The 21,247-nt window shown below is 35.4% G+C and overlaps 1 protein-coding gene across 4 annotated transcripts in view; it reads left to right on the forward strand.

Moving 5' to 3' along the window:
* Positions 1-21,247, forward strand: part of MICU1 (mitochondrial calcium uptake 1) — a gene marked incomplete at its 5' end in the record, with an annotated part of 98,174 nt that overhangs the window by 38,183 nt on the left and 38,744 nt on the right. For all 4 annotated transcript variants that reach the window (XM_084245376.1, XM_084245375.1, XM_084245378.1 and 1 more), the window contains 2 exons: positions 2,754-2,836; positions 5,884-6,081. In XM_084245376.1, coding sequence (XP_084101502.1) covers positions 2,754-2,836; positions 5,884-6,081 — 281 coding nt within the window. The remainder of the gene's footprint in view (positions 1-2,753; positions 2,837-5,883; positions 6,082-21,247) is intronic.

Raw genomic sequence — 21,247 nt, forward strand, 5'->3', positions numbered from 1 at the left:
ATGCCTATTTGATTGTGTCATTCCCCTACTTAAAACTTTCAGGGCGTACCTATTACGGTCTCAAGTCTTTACAAGGAATAGGCAAATAATACATATAAGTGAAGTAACCAAGTATGAGACTTGTGGGAGAATAGGAGAATGCATTCCTGAATATTCTGAATTTTTAAAAACATATGACATGTGATTTGATCTGAAAATCTGAAGCTAATTCTTGTTTTCCAACTCATCCTTCATGGTGTAGCCAGAGCATTACTTTATGAATGCCTATTTGATTGTATCATTGCCGTACATAAAACTTTTAGTGAATCTAGATCTCCAGTTGTCTATAGATCTCCAGTCAGTAGAGTCGAATCTAAACCACTGAGCATGGCATATGCAGTATTTCTTTGATGTCAGCTATGTCCTTAAGATGCACAACTTGGAACTCTCAGTTATTGCAGAGAATGATGTAACCAGTGAGTCATATTTTGTTTTATTTCTAGGTCAAAACATCAGAATAGAGTGTATGTGTTCTTTATTGTAGGTACCTCTGTCTTCATATTATAGGCTGTGGAGCATAATGAAAAGTATATGGACTTTGAGTCAGCATTTATCTAGGTTCATTTACCAGTTCTGCCACATATTAACTGTGTGATTTTCACCTATTCTTAATGATTTTGAGCCTCAATTTTCTCCTGATTTAAAAAACTAAGAAATGAAAACTTTCAGAATTGAGAGTACAAAATCAAATAATCAGCAGCTTTAAATTACCTAGCTCAGTAGTTGGCACATAGTAATTAATCAGTAAAAGGTAACACCTAGACAGGAAAAATGTAAGAAGTGGCAATAAAGATACAAAAATCTAATTCCCCGACTGCATCCTTCCCAGCTATTGTACTTTTGGCTTAAAGAAGAGCATCTGTTAAAAGCCAATATCAAATGTGGCAGACAATTGGAAACTGATAGGCACATGATTCACTCAGTGAACTCAAAACCAGGTGCTTACCAGCCTAGCTAACTAGCTGAAAATGAATTAAACTGAAAATTTAATTCAATAGTATTACAATATAAGGGATATTTTATTTTGGTTTATTCTCTACATACATTACATCAATTTATAGCTACACAAATCGAAGCTCCAATGGAGGCTTTTTTAGTTTTTATTACCAGAATATTCTGCAAGATAAGGAAAGAGAGCTATTTCTTTTATGTTTTACTCTAATGCACAGGTATATTAATTATGTTTTGCTTGATCTCAGAATATTAAAGAAGGCTTGACAAACTTTCATCATTTACTTAAGGGAAAAAAATCTTCTCAAGTTTTCCATTTTTTAGTTTGTTTGTTTGCCTTTACAGTTAAGCTCTGTTTTAACATTTAAGTATATCTTGCTTAGTAATTTGTGTACCTTGCTGACATGGTTGAAATAGGAGTCTGAGTAGCTAACAGTATGCTTTTTCTACCTTACAACAAGGCAGTAATGCTAATGAGTAAACTAGTATAATTAATAATCTGTTGGCATAACAGCATCCACAGAATTCCTGGCTCTACTTAAAATGGAGAGATTAGAAAGAACAAGTAGAAAGCTAGCTTGTTTTTAAAAGGCAAGACAAAGACTTAGAATTTCAGCTTCTTACTTTGCAACATCATGTCTCACCTCAGGTTGATTTTCATCTTGAATAAATAACGGTGTATTTAAGTAACAGAACAACATTAATATTCTACAGTTAAGATGATGGTGTCATATTAAAAAAACTAGCAACAACAAATGTTGGCGAGGGTGTGGAGAAAAAGGAACTCTTCTGCACTGTTGGTGGGAGTGCAAACTGGTCCAACCACTATGGAGAGCTGTGTGGAGATTTCTGGACCTACTAAACATAGAGCTTCCATATGATCCAGCAATTCCACTCCTAGGTATTTACCCAAAGGACACAGAAACATCAATTCCAAAGAGCACCTGCACCCCTATGTTTATAGCAGCACTATTTACAATAGCTAAGCTTTGGAAACAACCCAAATGCCCAAAAATAGATGACTGGATCAAGAAGATGTGGTACATATATACCATGGAATATTACTCAGCATTCAAAAAAGATAAACACATGCAATTTGCAGCAACATGGATGGAGCTGGAAGGGATCATGCTCAGCGAAATAAGCCAGAAAGAAAAAGAAAAATACCAGATGGTCTCACTCATAGCAGGAATCTAGAAAACTTAAATAAGGGACCAGGAAAATGAATAACTATAAGAAAGTGAAAATCAAAATCAACAAAAAACTATGAACCAGAGACACTTTTAGGGGGGCGGGGGCGGGAGGGGAGGGATTGGGGTCAAAATAAGGGGGTTGCAATTGTATGGGGAATATAAAAATAAAATTTATTATTTAAAAAAATGTAAAAAAAAAACAGGCAAGGAATTCTTTTCACCTAAAGAAAAATAAGAGAGCTAATTTAAATATTTAAATGTTAAGCAAACTACAAAGGGTGAAGCTTAAAAAAAAAAAAGATGATGGTGTCTAAGAAAGCAAAGCTGAAGTACTTAAGAGAGAGAGTGTTGAAACAAAAATAGACAAATGCTCTTTACTGATCATGGTAAAAGTTGACCTTGTTAAATACGGAGGCTTTCGGTGACTTGATATTACATTTTAATATTTAATCATCTATTTTTCTTGAATAATTTTTTAATTTTTGGTCAAGGCCTAAATAAGGACTAAAAATTCTAAATTTTTTTTTTTGTCCTTCCTTTCTTTCTTTATTCCTCCCTATCTACTTGCAGCTCCTCAGAGAAATTTTGAAATTGCCTTTAAGATGTTTGACTTGAATGGTGATGGAGAAGTAGACATGGAAGAGTTTGAGCAGGCAAGTCATCCTGAAGGATTCCTTTTAATACATTAGTATTGTCACGTGCCTTGGAGTTACTTTGCTCCATATATTCAGATGCTAGGTGCTATCCAATTTTTGATGTATATGATGTATCATTTTTCAAAATCTCTCCACTTTTTAACAGCTGGGGGATTTTTGTTTTTTTATTCTAAATGTAAGAAATTAAATTTATCATACAGATACTTCATATCTAGCAGAATGTAAGGATGAATGACATTTGTTTCGAAAAGATTTCCATAAGAGAAGCCATGCCTTTGACTATAGTAGGGTTGCAGTCATGGATATATAGTTTCTTCTGAATCCTAGGTAGAAAATACATTTACATAAACTTTCTGTAATTGGAAGCCATGGTACCTCTGCAGATAAAATTGTTATGATTGTCAGAAGTGTTTTCAAAAAAGGAAAAAATATATATGTAGGAAGAAGCTTTTTTTTAGTGAACTGCCCTCATCATAAATTTCTCTGCTTCATCTTTTTACATTGTTCATTCTTGTTAAAAAATTACAATTAAGTTGAAAGTATACGCTAGGCTTTCAGACATTTGAACTTGCTCTGATTTCCCTGGTGAAAGAGTTGTTTCTTTGACATTGCATTTGTCAAGCTTATTTTTAAAAGTTAAATAGAACCAATATGAGGACCTCATACACTTCATCAACATTTATCTTCAAAGTTAATGTTTCATGAAGCAATATAATAGCTGATATTACTCTTTTATTCATCTTTTTCTGAAATTACTTTGATCATGCATCAACACAAATTACTAAAAAAGCATTAATCAACTTCCTATAACACTTATTTTAAGCCCATTTTATAGTGGGTCAGAAACAGAACTAACCTAGCAAAATATATATTTTTGAAATCTCATACCTTCTTGGACTGCATTCTCAAGGCCATACTATGAAATAATGAGAAGTGAAAAAAGAAAAAGAATGAAATTTTATTTCAGAGATCATATTTTGTATTTCTCTTGATTTTCTCTACAATTTGTAGTATATGGTATTCACTTAATATTGAATTGATATTTTTGATTGATTCCTACTTTACACCCTTAACAAGTTGTCTAAATAAAAATATATTAAGGAAATATTTCCCAAATGACAAAAATCTAAGAAAACAATCTGCCTCCCACATATACACAGAATGTCATGATATATAATTTTAGAAGTTTTTAAATTTAGTTTACACATAAATGAGACATTTGGATTGTGCTATTATTAATTATTAATGAATATCTATAGCATTAATATTCTCTAAAAACACTCCTTTTTGGCCTCTCTGGCAACCTAGGGGTTAAAGTCTCAGTGCTATCACCACTATGGCCTGAGTTAGCCTGAGTTCAATCCCCCGCCACGGAGCTAACCCACTTGTTGCACAGCTGCCTCTCCTGTCTTGCTGGCTGCTGCCCTTAGCAGTGTATTTCAGTAAATCTGCCTTTTCTGCTCCCCACTCTGTAGTGAATCTTCTCACCTCTCCCCCCCACCTCTGACCTATACCCCAGTTCTTCTTCACAAATAAACTTTATTTTTTTTAAAAAAAGAAAATCCATTAATTCTCACACCTATGCATTGTGTATTGCATTTAAACAGATGAAACATTCTTCTAATTATCTTGTATGTCCATTTAAAGTTTAAAAAATTGCAACTTAAATAATTATATACCTGTCTTTCAAGGTTTCATGTGTATGAGAAACAGACATCAGCAAATCCTATTTGGATGATAAAACATGCACTCAGAAAAAAATCATAATCAAAGCAAACTTCTGATACTAACGTAGAATTATAAGCACACTTATGAATAATGAGCTTTAATCCTGAACTTTTCCAATGAAAAATGTAAGGCTTGAAGAGGTTAAATGATCTGCCTCATTATTGCTTTCACTACAGAGCAACAGAATCAGACCCCATGTTTCCTGTCTTGCCATCTGTATTCCATTATACTATTCTACTCTTTATAGAGCCAGAGACTTTTAAGTTATCTCAAATAAATGTTTTTATGGCCACAAATAACAAGTAAAAGACATTTACTTGGTGGTGATCACAGTACAGTATATACAGGTCTCGAAGTATAAAACTGTACTCCTAAAACTAATACAATGTTATAAACTGAAGTTGCCTCAATTTAAAAAAGAAAAAAAAAGGGCATAAGGTAAATCCATTATTACAAATTTTAGGTTTTGATATATTATGTTTTTCTAATTTGGCAATTCAAAATCATGATCCACAAGACTATATTATTGTTTATGTAACATACCTTTATAATTTACATATCCCAATTTTAATTATTCTGAATAGTTTTTTTGGTTTTTCTGGGTTTTTGTTTTGTTTTTTTTTTTGACTTGTAAAGTGGTAAAAACAAACAGTCTGCAGGAACTAGGTTTTTTTTAAGCTATAGCAATCACAGATACACCTCAAAAACCTCACTTAAATAGTTAGGCCACAATTGCTAGTCCTAAAAATTATCCTTTTTCAGAGAGTTCATTGAAGACTTCTCAAAGGTTGAACTAGTAATTTTCTTGGGAAATTATTTCATTCCAACTATTTATTTCATGTACCATTCCTATAAATGTGTTCTCTCTTTTAGCTATAAAGTATTTACCTTTATGTATATTGCCTTCTTGTCACAATTGGACATCAGTGAAAAGTGTGAAATTTTTTAAAGTCTCTTGAGATATGGAAGGTTTTACTTTGAAATTGATAATTATCTTTGTAAGAAAGATTTTGAGTCTTAACATATTTTCTAAAGAGATTTTAAACAGCATCCCAATTTTAAAGGTGTCAGGTGTCTGTGTTAGAATGCTGGTTCTGTTGCTTGCTACTTGACCTTGAGCAAGTCTTTTAACTCACATGTCTCTAATTCTGCATATGTAAAATGAGAATGATCATAACATTTATCTTATAGGATTACTGAAAGCATGAAAAGAGTATAGATAAATAGTAAACAGTCAGTAGTCAGTTACTGTTCTTACTCTTCTATATCTTTCCACTATGAATGTTTTTCCTGATAGGGGTTTACTTTTCTATTAGGTTCAAAGCATCATTCGCTCCCAAACCAGTATGGGTATGCGTCACAGAGATCGGCCTACTACTGGTAACACCCTGAAGTCAGGCTTGTGTTCGGCCCTCACAACCTACTTTTTTGGAGCTGATCTTAAAGGAAAACTGACAATCAAAAACTTCCTTGAATTTCAGCGTAAACTTCAGCATGATGTTCTGAAGCTAGAGGTAAGTATTCCTTGGACTTCAGGGGAGTGGGACAATGTCCATCACATATACACAGAGCCTCTGGATTGGGAGGGCCTGCACTGTAAGCATTCTTTCAGTCTGCCTCCAACTGTGAAAATTGAATGGTTTGAACCTTCTCGGTGAGCTACCACCTTATAGCAGGTAGGAAAATAATGGTTCTCTGAAAATGTGTTGGAGTATGGTTGTTCTGGGACTGAAAGCCAAAAAGTCTAGATTGAAAATCTAGTTGTCTTTGGATAACCAGCTTGAGGAGAAAGAAATTCAGTAGTCAGAGCGGTCCCCGATCTGAGCGTGTATCCCCAGTTTTATATTTACAGTATAGAAGATACCAGGAAGCGGAAATGAGGAGGGACGATAAGTTAACTCTATTTCTATGGATATTTACAAAGGTGATAAGATCAGGAAACACAAAATGTCAGAATAAAATTACATGTGCTCAGAGTTTCAGGATTTACTTTTCTACTTAAATTTTAGACCATCATACTGTTCAGTTCCTCAACACAATTCTGTAAGAACATAACTGTTTCTGTGTGTATATTTACTAAATTAAAAGCATTTTGAGTTGTCTGTTGATTCTGTTCAATTCAAAACATTCATCAAATGCCTTTTGTCTGGAAATAAACTATGAAATTCTTCAGATTCTTAAAGAGTTCTTTTACACTGGACTTTTCCAACCTCTTTTTTAAAGCATATGTTTATTTTAATATTATTTTAAATTTCAAAACATTTAATACTATGACTAAAAATTCATAAAAGTATAGGAGAAACAAAGCACTTTATCTGCACTCAAGTTTTTTCTCAGGATTCTAATACACTACTCCCACCTCTTCCACCCACTTAACTCAATTGAGACAGCTTGAAAAATCACAACTGAATTCTCGTTAGTGATAAGAATGCTTTTTAATGTTCATACTTTAGACGTACAGAAAATACTAAAAATCAGATGACTGAGTTTTTTGAATGGTGTAATTGATATTCAGAGAATTTAAAGAAACAGTCATGTATATCCACAATTCAGCCTCTTAAGAAGGCTTTCCTCACCCCCATAATAAAGTGGTGTTTTAGACATATGTATGTATGTATGTACGTATGTGTATGTATAGGATTTATATAGTATAGGGGAGGTAAAACTTTTCCTGTACTCTCCTAGGGTCTCTGGTTAAGCATGGAATTAAAAATTAACCTACAACAGATTAATAGCAGGAAGGCTTATATATTTATTTTTGTGTAGACTTGGGAACCCCTATAGGAAAATGAAGACCCAAAAAAGTGACTAGGGCTAAGTGTTTTTATACTAAGTTGAACAGAGAGACAGCTTACCTTTATGGAGTTTGTATTATCACCAGAGTAGAATAAGGTCAAAAGAAATCTGTAGGGCCTCCCAGGTGGCGCAGCGGTTGAGCTCTGGGTTGCAAAGCTTCCCACAGCCTCTGCAGCGCTGGTTCGATCCCCGGCCGCCGGGTGAGGGTCCCACATGGCGCGCAGACCTCTCCTGCCGCCCGCTGCTCCCCTCAGCAGTGTACTTCGGTTCTTCTGCCTGCTCTGCTCTCCACTCTGGCTCTGGTGAATTCTCTCACCCTCCCGCGCTTCTGACTGTACCCAGTGCTTGTATCAATAAATAAATCTTTAAAAAAAGAAGAAGAAATCTGTTCAAGCAGACCTTGTTAAAACAATTCTTACCTTCCTTTAGTCTCCTTATATATTTTACTTTTCCACAATTGACTCTCTGGTTTATTTCCCCCTGGCATAGGGCAGATATCTTTCACATGAGAGTTTTATCTCCTGCTTTCAGGAATCCAACAATTTTTTATAAGGTTTGGTATATATATTCTAAGGTTCTAAAATATGCCTTGGTTCCTGGTATATAGACCTGGAGTGAAGTTTTTTTGGAAATATTGTAACATAGTCTGGGAATGCAGTTATTTAACTAATATAATAACAGTTTAACACAATATAGACTACAACATAAAGCACAAGATAAAAAGGTACTTTTAACAACCTTTCAATAACAATACAGAGTCATCCATAGCACAGCAGGTGCCAGCCTTACCACAGTCTAACCTAACACTCATTCCTGGACACACAAATTAGAATGTCATGATACAGAGCATGGGGCTTTTCTAGTCCATCCTGAGATGCCATAAAACTGAAAGCCCACTGATGTATTGTATATGTTGCCAATGAGATAGAAAATTATGAAGCACTATTATGTGGAATATAAAATAACTAAGCTAATAGTCAGATGAAGACAAACTTAAAAACTAACCCTTGGATCAGGAACAAAAAGTAATTATAATAAAGTAAAAATCAAAATCAACTGGCAGCTATAAACTAGAGACCTTCTGCAGGGGAGGGGGGGAGGAGGAAGTAGGATCAAAACAGGCGTGGGAAGAGCACAAGGGACTATGGTGATGGTACATGGGTGAATTGGTGGTGGGAATTTCACAAGGACTATACCTGAGATGAGAAAGCATACATTGTATAAAAATGAAGATGATATAAAATGAATGATATAAAAAAAATCTAAAATAATAATAAAAAATAATAAAATTTAAAAAAATAACTAACCCTTGATAGCTGATCATAGAACTGAAGCACCAAATGGGGGAGAGGATAGGAGAGGGAGAAAAACAGAGGATAGGAAGCACAATGGTCTGTAGTGGTGGAAAAAGAGCGAGTTGGTAGTTGGTGCACTATGGTGGTAATTATCTGCTGGGGGTATCCCAAAATTACTTCAATTAAAAACTATACAATAAAGGACCTCCCTGGTGGTGCAGGTTGTAGAGCACAGCGCTGTGAAACTGTGCCACCTCTGCAGTGCAGGTTCGATCCCAGCGGGCTGGGGAGATACCCACGTGGCGTGGCAGACCTCTCCTGTCTCACCCGCTGGTCCCCTCAGTAGTGTATTTCAGTCAGTCTGCCTGTTCTCTTCCTCACTCTGTCTCTGGTGAATCCTCTCACCCTCCCATACATCTGGCCTGTGCCCCGGTTCTTGTATGCATAAATAAAATGAATAAATCTTAAAAAAAAAAAAAACTATACAATAAAAAACTAAAGCAGATTAGGGATTTCATATGTGGAATATCAGTATATAGACTGTACCCATAATACAAAAGTTGTGCCTAAGAAATTTATTCAAAAAAGTCCTCTTTTATTTGACTTCAGCTTCGGCTCATCTTTTGGACCAAGTACACTAAGACTCTTCCTGTTTGCCAGTCATCAATTCCTCACATAAAAGAACCAATAGACTCTTGTGGAAGAACCTAGCCTAATGTGTAATAAGTTTTCTATCAATGTTTATAAATCCAGAGACCATATAATGATACAAGTCCAGTGAGTAAGTCCCTACTTATACTATCAGTAGCCCCATATTTAATGTTCTATGAATCAGCATTGTGTCTTCTGAACTAGGTAGGTAGTTTTTCAAATGGTAGGAAGAGCAAAGGCTTTACTATTTTCATAATGAAACCTTGGTTAGAATTTTTTCCCATTTTCTATAGGTGACATTTGATGAGTTGTTCTCTCAGAGTAAGGTTCTCTCAGAGCCTTATTCCTCATTTGTAAAATAGTGGTAATGTTTGAGAGAAATTATGTTTCTTATGGGTTCAACTGTGTTCCCCCAGAATAATTTGCTGAAACTCTGACCCTTAGCACTTTGGAATGGGCTGTATTTGGAAACAAGTCTTTTAAAGAGGTGATTAATTTAAATGAGGTCATCCCATTATGATAGACCCTGATCCATTCTTACTGTTTCCTTATAAGAAGAGGAAATTTGGACACACAAACACCAGAGGTACTCATGCACAAAAAGAAAACTATGTAAAGAGGCAGTAAGAGGGCAACCAAATGCAAGCCAAGGAAAAAAGCCTCAGAGGAACCTGTTCTGCCTGCACCTTGATCTTGCATCTCCAACCTCCATAACTGTGAAAAAATTAATATCTGCTAAAATCACCCAGTTGGTATTTGTTGGGGTAACCCTAGCAAACTAATATGATAGTATATACCTAACACCACCTATTATGTATGATGCCTTTAATGCGTATTCTTCTACCTTCTCTTGCATACCCTCTGCCACTCAATATGGCAATTGGCATATAGCAGGCACTTAAACAGGTCCTCTAGAATGAATGATTGAGGGCTTCCCCGGTGGCACAGCGGTTGAGCGCTGGGTTGCGAAGCTGCCCGCAGCCTCTGCAGCACCGGTTCCATCCCCGGCTGCTCCCCGGCCACCCGAGGAGGGTCCCACATGGCCTCACATGGCGCGAAGACCTCTCCTGCCGCCCACTGCTCCCCTCAGCAGTGTACTTTGTCAGTCTGCCTGTTCTGCTCCCTCCTCTGGCTCTGGTGAATTCTCTCACCCTCCTGCGCTTCTGACTGTGCCCAGTGCTTGTATAAATAAATAAATCTTAAAATAATAATAATAATAATAGAATGAATGATTGAGAGACCTTTCATTGTGAAACAGTGTTCTGATAAAACACCTGGAAGGTGGAAGCAATTTTCATTTTTATGAAACACTTTTAATTTCATTTTTTCAAAGTTTCAATAATTCCTCACCTCACTGAGTATGAAATATAATCTCATCATCATAGCCAAGAAAAAATAGAAATGATTAATAGTATCTTAACTTTCTTGTGGGTTTCATAAGTGTCTTTCTCTCTCTCATGCCAATTTTATATCTTTACTTACTTATTTCACAATTTCATATCTGAAAGACTTACTCCATTGAGATGCTTCTTTCTCTCACCACAGTAGCTCTGAGAGTGAAAACAACACTGTCAAATTTAATTTGGAGAAGGGAAAGAAGGAACGTAGACCATGAACATTCATTGATTGCCTACTGTGAGCCAGAAATTTGATGTGTCACATGCCTTTTTTGTTTTAACTCTCACCAATCCAGTTGGGTTTAATGATATGTAATACCTGTGCTGAAGATGTAGAAACTGAAACTCAAAAAGATAAAAGTTAGAGAGCTATATAATGGTAGTAGAATCAAGATCCAACTCTGTCTTTATGCTGAACTATTTCTATTCTTTATCTATATTACTACTTTTAATCTGAGATGAGGTTTCTGTATCTGAATTATTTGGAGTCTACAGAAAAACAAAATGTTCTAAATTTTAAGAACTGAAAAAGACTGAACTTCTTGAATATTTGCAGTGTAACTTCTTTTGCATGATGTTTTTCCTTTGTTCCTCATGTTTAATCTTAGGACTAGAAGAAATACACTGTTGTTGCTGTCTTTTGTATTTATAGGATGAGCCTGCCTAAACTAGCTATTTAATTTCTCTTTTTAAGAATCCTTGTTAGTTACTTTTAAATGATTTAATGCTCTTAGCTGTGGTCATACTTTCTTTTATTCTATGCTTGTGTCTATATTTGAGAACCTAAAAAGCATGAATTTGAGGTAATGACTTAAAATATGCACTTGGTTTTTTTTTTAAAAAATCTCTTTTGAAGTTATTAAAAATGCCATCTAAGACTACCAAGACCTATCAAGTTGAATTCTGTGGAGACAGGTGTCAAATCTAATTCCAGTTAATATATTCACTGATTTCTTGAAGACTATAGCAAATAGGATGTCAGTCAAAAATGAAAGGTAATAGAGAATTATTTGAAAGATTGTTTAATTTTAATTTGGGGGAATAGGAAAAAAGAACTGCCATTATGTGAAAGAAAAGCAAAAAAGAAATACAAGAACAAAAAACCTTTTCTAGAATATACAATAAGGAAACTGAAAGAGTATCATCTAATAGAATTCCTATCTGTGCTATGACTTTTTTTATAAGTGTTGGGGTTTGAGTGCTTGTCGAATAACCAATCAGATTATTACACTTTATGAAGGTATAAATATCAATTATCTGAAGGCAAATTAGATGTAGTTCAAAAGAGAGCAGGACTATCTTGTATTCCCAATCTTCAAGAAAAATTATTGGAGCTAACTAGATTTGTTCAGTCAAGAAGAAAGATTATGTGGAGACATTTCAAAAGAGCTATGCTAATTATTCTCACCTGCCAATAAGAGTAGAGGTTTAAAGAAAATAAGAGGGATTGGAGTCAGAATGGGGGGTTTGCAATTGTATGGGGGAATATAAAAATAAAATTTATTATTTAAAAAAAATTAAAAAAATAAAATAAGAGGATTATATTTAAGTTAAAGGAACCTTAAAAAAATTATAACTACAACCACATAATTAAAAGTTCCTAAAGATATCCTAGAATCACCTACCCTTTACAGACATCTTCATGTCTTTAAAGTGCTGAAGTAAAATTAAATGTCTTATTGCGATGTAGACAACCATATAGAGAGACAAGCACTTGCTCTTTTCCTGGTCAACAGGAGACCAGAAGGCAAGAAGGCTTTTCTGTCAAATACTTGCTGGAACTAGAGCACTCTTGGCAAGCAGATTTCTTTTTATCCTACTAGTCAGGGATATTTGGGAGGAGGAGACTGATTTTTATTATGTAAACTCAAAGATGAGCTGAGAGTTGACTCTCCATTTTATTAAATCAGAGAAATGAAATGAGGTGAAGGGTAAAAATAAAGAGGGAAGGACATGCAGTGGACTATGGTGGGGGACAATGGGTGATTTGGTGGTGGGTGCAATGTGGTGGTGATACCTGATGGGAGTATTCAAATATTACCTCAATTAAAAATTAATTAGGAAATGAAATGAAATGTCCAGTGGGATTTCCTTTACTTTTATTCTTTCACTTTTGCCTCTATAACACAGAATACGTATGGTAATAAATATATAGTTTCTTCTTCCATCTTTAAAGGTTTTCAACTTGAATATTCCAAAATCATTAAAAGAATTGATTAAATGGGCCTCAGCAGTGTATTTCAGTCAGTTTGCCTGTTCTGTTTTCCACTCTGTCTCTGGTGAATCCTCTCACCCTCCTACACGTCTGACCTGTACCCTGGTTCTTGTATGTATGAATAAATAAATCTAAAAAAATAAAAATGGACTCTAGCCTGCCATGCAGCCTTACAGGAGTATGGGCAGTCTAGACAAAGCCTTAGGAACCAGAGCCAACTTTGCAGTAATTTGTGAATAAATAATGCATTACAGCCTATTGAACTCAGGCTCTGAGCAAATGTCACTGTAGAGGGTCATATATCAGGATTTTATCTTCTGAATTCAATTGAAGCACAGAAATAATTTTTTTTTGGTCAAATCTTTTTCATTTCTCATTCTTTTTTCTTATAATAGAATGTCTTCTCTCCTTCCCCACCCACGTTCTTTATGTCTTACATATCCATCTAACTACAACATTATCATGAATTATTTTTCTTATTAAAGCCACTTGGATTAATTAAATCTAAACTACTTCAATAACCTTTTAGCATTAAAAAAAACATAAAATAATGCCAAGAATTCATTTTGGGGCTTTCCTTTTATCCAGTCTTTCCTTAAAATCTTGTAGCCTACCTAACAGACAAGTAAATAAAACCAAAAATGTAAAATTTAGTCATTTTTCAAAGATAAAAAATGAAAATTTGTGAGTACTTAGATATGTGCTAGGCATTATGTTTGATAATGGATATATAGAAGCAAATAGACCCTGAATACTGAATTTAAGAAGTTACACTCTAACTGGGGAGTTAGTTAATACACAGTATAGTTAAAAAATAAAATACAGTGATGGAGGTATTTGCAGAGCAGATACACAATAAATATTGGTAAAAAGAATTATTAGAATACAATAATGTTATGTGGATTTGTTAAAAGTTGATCCATATTTATATTTTACCTCTGACCTTAGGATCCTTAATTGATTATCTACAAATGGTATATATCTGCCTTACAGAGGTGTAAGGACTTCCTAAGAAAGCACCCTATCCAAGGCCTGGCACACATTATGCACTCTAGAAGATTTTTTTCATTTGTTTGCTCATTTTAGTGCCTGTTTGTTTTGGTGCTTAGAGTTGAACTGCTTCGAAGAGCACCTTCCTAGAGATTGCTGGTGTCTCCTGCACCTTAGCTATCAGAAAAGGAAGTGAGGGAAGAGTCAGTGAACTTGAGCTTTCTGACATCTCTGTCCCGTGGTCTATTGATATTCTTTGCAGTCTTTAAAAGATTCCAGAAGACTGCCAACTTCACAATTGTGTTGATTAGATTATATAAACCCCAAATCAGTGATTTCTAGTATATCTACTAAAAAATACATGATGCACATTGAATGCATTGTGCTGGAGTGGAAAGATATTTCTCAATGTGATGTTTAATATAATATTTTTTCAAACTTCCATATAGGTTCATTTATGAAGCATGTGTATCACATTGACTTTGATTGAGACTAATTTTTAAATTTGGATCTAAAGTAATGCTGTACTTTTTCTAACATTTAGGAAATTGCACTGATGATTTTGCCTTATTCTTTTTTTTTTTTTTTTTGAAGATTTATTTATTTATTTATACAAGCACTGGGTACAGTCAGAAGCACGGGAGGGTAAGAGAATTCACCAGAGCCAGAGCGGGGAACAGAACAGGCAGACTGATGAAACACACTGCTGAGGGGAGCAGCGGGCACAGCAGGAGAGATCTGTGGGACCCTCACCGGTGGCCGGGGAACGAACCAGCGCTGCAGAGGCCTGCGGGCAGCTTCGCAGCCCAGCACTCAACAGCTGCGCCACCGGGGAGGCCCTTCGCCTTATTCTTAATTCAAAGAATCCATGAAAGCTTTTTCTTTACCAAGAAATGTTAATTATCCATATGATCCAGCAATTCCACTCCTAGGTATTTACCCAAAGGACACAGAAACATTAACTGAAAAGGGCACCTGCACCCCTATGTTTATAGCAGCACTATTTACAATAGTTAAGCTATGGAAACAACCCAAATGCCCAAAAATAGATGACTGGATCAAGAAGATGTGGTACATATACACAGTGGAATATTACTCAGCATTCAAAAAAGATAAACACATGCAGTTTGCAGCAACATGGATGGAGCTAGAAGGGAACATGCTCAGCAAAATAAGTCAGAAAGAAAAAGAAAAATACCGGATGGTCTCACTCATAGCAGGAATTTAGAAAACCTAAATAAGAGACCAGGAAAAAGACTAATCAATACAAAGTAAAAATCAAAATCAACAAGCAACTATAAACCAAAGACACACTATGGGGGGTGAGGGGGAGGGGTGGGGAAAGGAAGGACTAGAGTCAAAATAAGGGGGGGGGGTGCAATTGTATGGGGAATATAACCAAAATGAAAATGCATACATTGCGCAAAGATGGAAAAAGATGTAAGAGTTATATAAAATAAAATATTTAAATAAAAAAAGGTTAATTAAACTCTTCTAGTATAATATCTCCACAGCTTGTCTTAAAGAATATTGTGGTTTATTTTCATGCTAACTACAGATTTGAATTAAGTTTTTTTTTTTTAATAGAGGCATTTTTTTTTATTTATTTGTTTGTTTGTTTGTTTGTTTTGTTTATACATGCACTGGGCACAGTCAGAAGCGCGGGAGGGTGAGAGAATTCACCGGAGCCAGAGCGGGGAGCAGAGCAGGCAGAGGGACCGAAATACACTGCTGAGGGGAGCAGCGGGCGGCAGGAGAGGTCTGCGCGCCATGTGGGACCCTTCTCGGGTGGCCGGGGAGCAGCTGGGGATCGAACCAGCGCCGCAGAGGCCGCGGGCAGCGTCGCAACCCAGCGCTCAACCGCTGCGCCACCGGGGAGGCCCCCTGAATTAAGTTTTATAGTTATGTTTAGTGTATATCTTTATGCTCTGACAAAGTTATAATAACCGGTAGCTGGGGGGGATCTCTTTGGTTTTCCTCATGTGTGAGTATGTGTAACCTCAAATGTGATGTTAATGTGGTTTTGCATTCAATTTCTGCCAAAGAAAAATAGTAAAGTGTGCATCTTTGGTTGTTCCAATGAATGCACTAAATTCATTTATTTGAATATGCAATCATTAACTCACCAAAACTATCATATTTTATACATACTTTTTGTCTATGCCCAGGAGCCTACTCTGCCTAGTGAAACCTAATTAATTTCCAGTAGTCATCATGTCAATCTGCCAGAGGGCTCAATGGGACAGATCTTCTGAGTAGAGTAAAAGTTACATGATTTTAGTAAATTAATGTAATTAGTATATATCAAATCCTAGTTACTAGATAATTTCAAATATTTGAGATACCTACCTCTCTTTGCCAATATTTGCTGGTAAATATGACAGAAAATGTGTGATTTTCCTATTATGTTATCATGGTAGCATAATTTTAGTGTTATTCAGTAGGTTGACTCTCATTTAATATACTGATTAACTTCCCCTCTTCATTTATACTGACAATGCTAGGATAATTTTAACCTACTGATTATGTTTGTGTCACTGCTCTCTGGTATTACAAAGCTGTGGATAGCATGTATAATCTGAGATAATCTGAGTCTTTTATTGCCGCCCAGCTACATGGCAGCCAGAAAGAAAAAGCTGGGTATTTGAATTGTAGTAAAGGGATGGAATTGAGAATGACTAATTAATAATATCTTTGTTTTCAGTATTATATCTAGTCTTTAAATCCATTTCCCTTGAGTTTCTCTGGACCCACTTCTACTGTGAGTGTGTGTGCTTCTCCACACCAACAAGCAATCTTCAGATACCAGCAAGGTGTCAGAGAATTCAACTTGATTAAGCTCAATTCTAACACTATCTACCAGGAGGTAACATCATATTCTACAGGTAGAGGGCTCAATCCCCAAAGGCCACCCGCCACGTCAGATGTCAGCCACAAGCCCAGACTGTTACCTGTGTTTCTGTTGACTGGCTATAGATCAGAGATTTCCAAGCTCAATTAATTTACTAGAGCTGCTTACAGAATTCTGGAAGCCAGTTTACCCCCTACATCACTGATTTATTACAAAGAATATAACTCAAGATCAACCTGTTGAAAGAGATGCATTGGACAAAAGGCAGTTCTTCCATGCCCTCTCCAGGTGCACCACTCTCCCCACATCTTAACAAGTTCATCAAACCAGGATCTCTCTGCCCCTACTTTTGTGCTTTTATGGAGGCTCTATTACTTAGGCATGATTAATTCATTTGCCTTGGCAATTGATTGAAGAGACTGAAAGGTTTCCCCCTCCACCCCCACCCCATTCATGTTGACTTCCTAGCAACCAGCCTCCTCCTTCAGGCACTTTCGATTACCTTCATTAACATTAAAACCAATAGAAAAAAAAACCTAAAAATAATGACCTGAAAACATGCCCAGACTTTATAGAAAAAACTGTGTGAACACTGAACTCATGGAAAATGAATGAACTTCGGATGACTTTCAGAGTATTATAGTTTAGGTTATTCTGATTAACTACCATGTTGAAGAAACCCATATAATTAAGCATGAAACATTCCTAATGAGAAGGTACCTTATAGTTGAAATGAATTTTCTTTGTCTCTCAAGTTACTCTAAAGAATAAAATAAAATAAAAAGGTTGCATTTAAGAACAATATTAATTTGCTTGATGACTTAAAAAAAACTTCAATGCCGAGGGATTTAACACATACTCTCATTCAGTGATACACGAAAAAACTTAATTGGGCAGTCAGGGACAGCTATTTTTGATTTTCAACCTTGAACACAAGTTCTCTTTCTATTTTTCACAAATGCCATTATAAAAGAACTTGATGACTTTTTTCCATTTTCCTATTCTGGGTGGGGGGGAATCTTTTTTTGTTTTTTTAATGAAGGAAGGAGAATGATGCTAATAGGTCTTGCCTGCTAGGTACTTTGCTTTTTACCTCCCTGTGTTTAGACTCCTTTCCACTTTCTATATTAAAGCTTTGGTGAGCCACATATTGCTAAGCTTCAATCTCCTGATACTCCTTTTATTTGTTTAGTCATATTAATCTAACTTCTAATTTCTGTGTGTTGTTTTTCACTCTTTTCTGCTCTAAAAATTGGCAGTTTCCAATATAATTTTCACATATTGAAAAATATTAACGAATTCCATCGCAACTAATAAGCATGAGCCATTGCCTATGCAGTGGCTTTCTGAATGGTCAGAAATAAAATGGGTAATAAGATTAAGCCAATCAAAAAAGGAGCAGCCTCCCCGGTGGCACAGCTGGTTGAACACAGTTCTGTGAAGCTGTCCACTGCAGTGCTGTGAAGCTGTCCACTACAGTGCAGGTTCGATTCCAGGCCAGCCAGGGAGATACCCACATAGTGCAGCAGACCCCTCCTGTCTCGCCTACTGCTCCCCTCAGCAGTGTGTTTTAGTCCGTCTGCCTGTTCTGTTCCCCGCTTTGACTCTGGTGAATCCTCTCACCCTCCCGCACCTCTGGCCTGTACCCCAGCTCTTGTATAAATTTAAAAGAAAGAAAGAAAGAAAGAAAAACAGAGCTGTCATTTAAAGAAGTGAGATAAACTGAGATTTGAGGTTTGAAGACCAAAAAAATAGTGTGTTACTGATTTTACAAATAGTCCCTCAAAATACAGATTTTTAAAGTTTTGCAAATAAGCTAGAAATTTGAAAATACGCAACTTGATTTTTACCTCAGTTATGGGTCCAAAGAGTTATGAACTTAACTGTTTTATTGTTCCAGTTTTACCACCATGTTTCTCTGTTAATCTAGCTTTTGTGAAGCATAGAGTTGTCATGATGGATTCCTTGAACACATCTCTTTTTCTAACTAAACCACAGTTGATATTTTTGTACCTTGTATATATGACATTGTTCTTGTAGAAAACATCAAGCAATAATTATTTTTAACAAAGCTGTCTTCTCCAGACTATAAATTAGCGTGTATTTTGTAATTACCTATCTTTTCTTTTTATTTTTCACATTTATTAGGACTATACATACTTACATGATCTTTAAAATCAGCCTCTAGTCATGAACTTGTTAAATTACTAACTGTAAAAAAAATATTGTGCAATTTTATTATGGCTGTAATTATGCCAGTAATACACATCCATGTAAAGTAATTTTCAAACCTACCAGATTGTGTTGTGGTATTGGCATTGTTCCATTAGCACTTCAAATCTCAGGTTCCTCAGATATAAATGAAAATAATAGCTATTACACCTATTTCAAAAGTAATTATGGGACTCAACAGTGAATAAATACAAATATTTTGACCATTATTATTCCTCAACCCAACTGTTTATTTGTGACCCACATGTAGTAACTTCAGGGTGTATAGTTTATTTGTACAGCACCATTTTCCATAAATTTTTGCAGATCTCCAGTTTTTATAGGGAAAGAGAGTTTATAATCCAATCTTCCATGTCCTGTATATAGTTCCATTTGTGCCTGGTTCCTTTTGTCTCTTCTCATAAACCTGCAAAATGTTCTTGTGACGAGTAGAGGAAACAAGAGAATTACTTAGTTGTATTTTTTCTTTCCTTTCTCAATTTTTAATTGTGCATTGTCATTGTAGAGGACAAAATATTTGTTTCTTTTTATTTTTTTAAATAAATTTTATTTTTATATTCCCCATACAATTGCAACCCCCTTAAAAAATTTGTTTCTTTTTAAAGAGAGCTAAAGTTACAAGAGCAAGTTTTACTCCCAAATTATTATTATTTATAGGCAGTGTTTATTGTTACTAGTAATAACATTATTAGGAACACGTAATATTTACTAAGCACTTAGTATGTGCCAGGGATTGTACTGCCATATTTAATTGGATCTAAAACACAGACTTTGGTAAGATACACCATTATTTTATGTATCACACAGAAAGAAAAGATGCTTTTAAGTAAACCATGACAAAATACTTTCTTTATAAAAATATTTAGTTAATACCTATTAAAATACTCCTTTGGGCTTAGATTTCTATTAAAAGTCATTTTTGTACATACATAAGAGATTATAAGCAAAATAAGTTCTTCACATTCAGGTTACAACTTTTCTGAATTTATTTTTGACTCAGAATCATGAACATCTGTATTTTTCCACACTGTCTTGTTCTTGAGCCATCAAGAGTATTTCTTAAAGGAATATACTGTTTTCTGGAATTTCTTCCAAGTCACTGATTGGGAAGCTTTGATGTAGTTGTAAAGGCAGTGTTGCCCTCATAACTGCTGCTCAAGCTGACAGCAATTTTAAAAAGCATATTGATTTTAGAATCACTAAAATGTAAAAATTATACACACCTTAGAAAAGATTAATTAGGGTGATTGCTTCATGTGCAATATCTAACTTAACCTTCACAGTAGTTTCCAGAGGAAAGTACTGTTGTTATTATACCTATTTTACTAATGAGGGAAAGAAGATTTGGAAAAGGCAAATAAAGTCTCCAAGTGTTTGCATTTGGTAAGTTGCCAAGAAAAATCAAACCCAAGTCAATCTGATTCCAAATCCTACATTCTTGCTACTGTACTATACTGACTTCATTTATATTCCCTAAATAATCAAGATTTCTGATACAGAGGCAGGGACAATACCCTAATCCTTTCAGAGACAGAACAGAGACTATGTATGGTGCTACATAAAGAATTTTTCATAGGCTACCATGTTAGAATTTTCGTGAGTGAAGACCAACAAAAGACTCCTACAAATATCTTCAGATGGCTATAGATCCTACCATTCAGACTTCTAATCAAGATAGATGGATCTCTGCATCTTGATCAAAATATTCTCATTTTCCTAATGGACTAAAGTGAGACTATAATGATTTTTTGACATCTACCATGACTTGAATTTTATGGAAATTGATGATATGGTAGTTTTCTTATACCAAATGACAGAAGAAGGGGAACTTTACTGATGGATTTTTGTGGTTTTTACATGCAAGAGTATATATACCTGCCATTCTCACCTCATTTATCACTCCAGAATAGTTCAGATTTTGAGTACAAATTGTTTTGGCCATCTAGCATTGCCTATCTTGCTTGCATCCTCCTATGTGCTTGTTGATTATCTATTTTTATTATTTCTCTTAGTTATGCAAATTGAGAAATTTTGTTTATAACTCATGTAAAGGAGCAAATGGAGCTTCATAGCAGAGCCCACAGCTAATATCCTTGAAATTCTAGGGGTAACTGGGATTTTCCTCTCCGCTGGGAATAATTGCCAATTCTAAAGATGGCACTCTTTTGGTATTCAAGAGTGTGGGCTGGAAAGTGTTATATGCTCCTACTAGGTTGTAAATATGAAATTGGTAGGTGAGTTATAAATGAGGCA

Source organism: Talpa europaea, assembly GCF_964194135.1.
Source record: "Talpa europaea genome assembly, chromosome: 10".
NCBI lineage: Eukaryota > Metazoa > Chordata > Mammalia > Eulipotyphla > Talpidae > Talpa > Talpa europaea.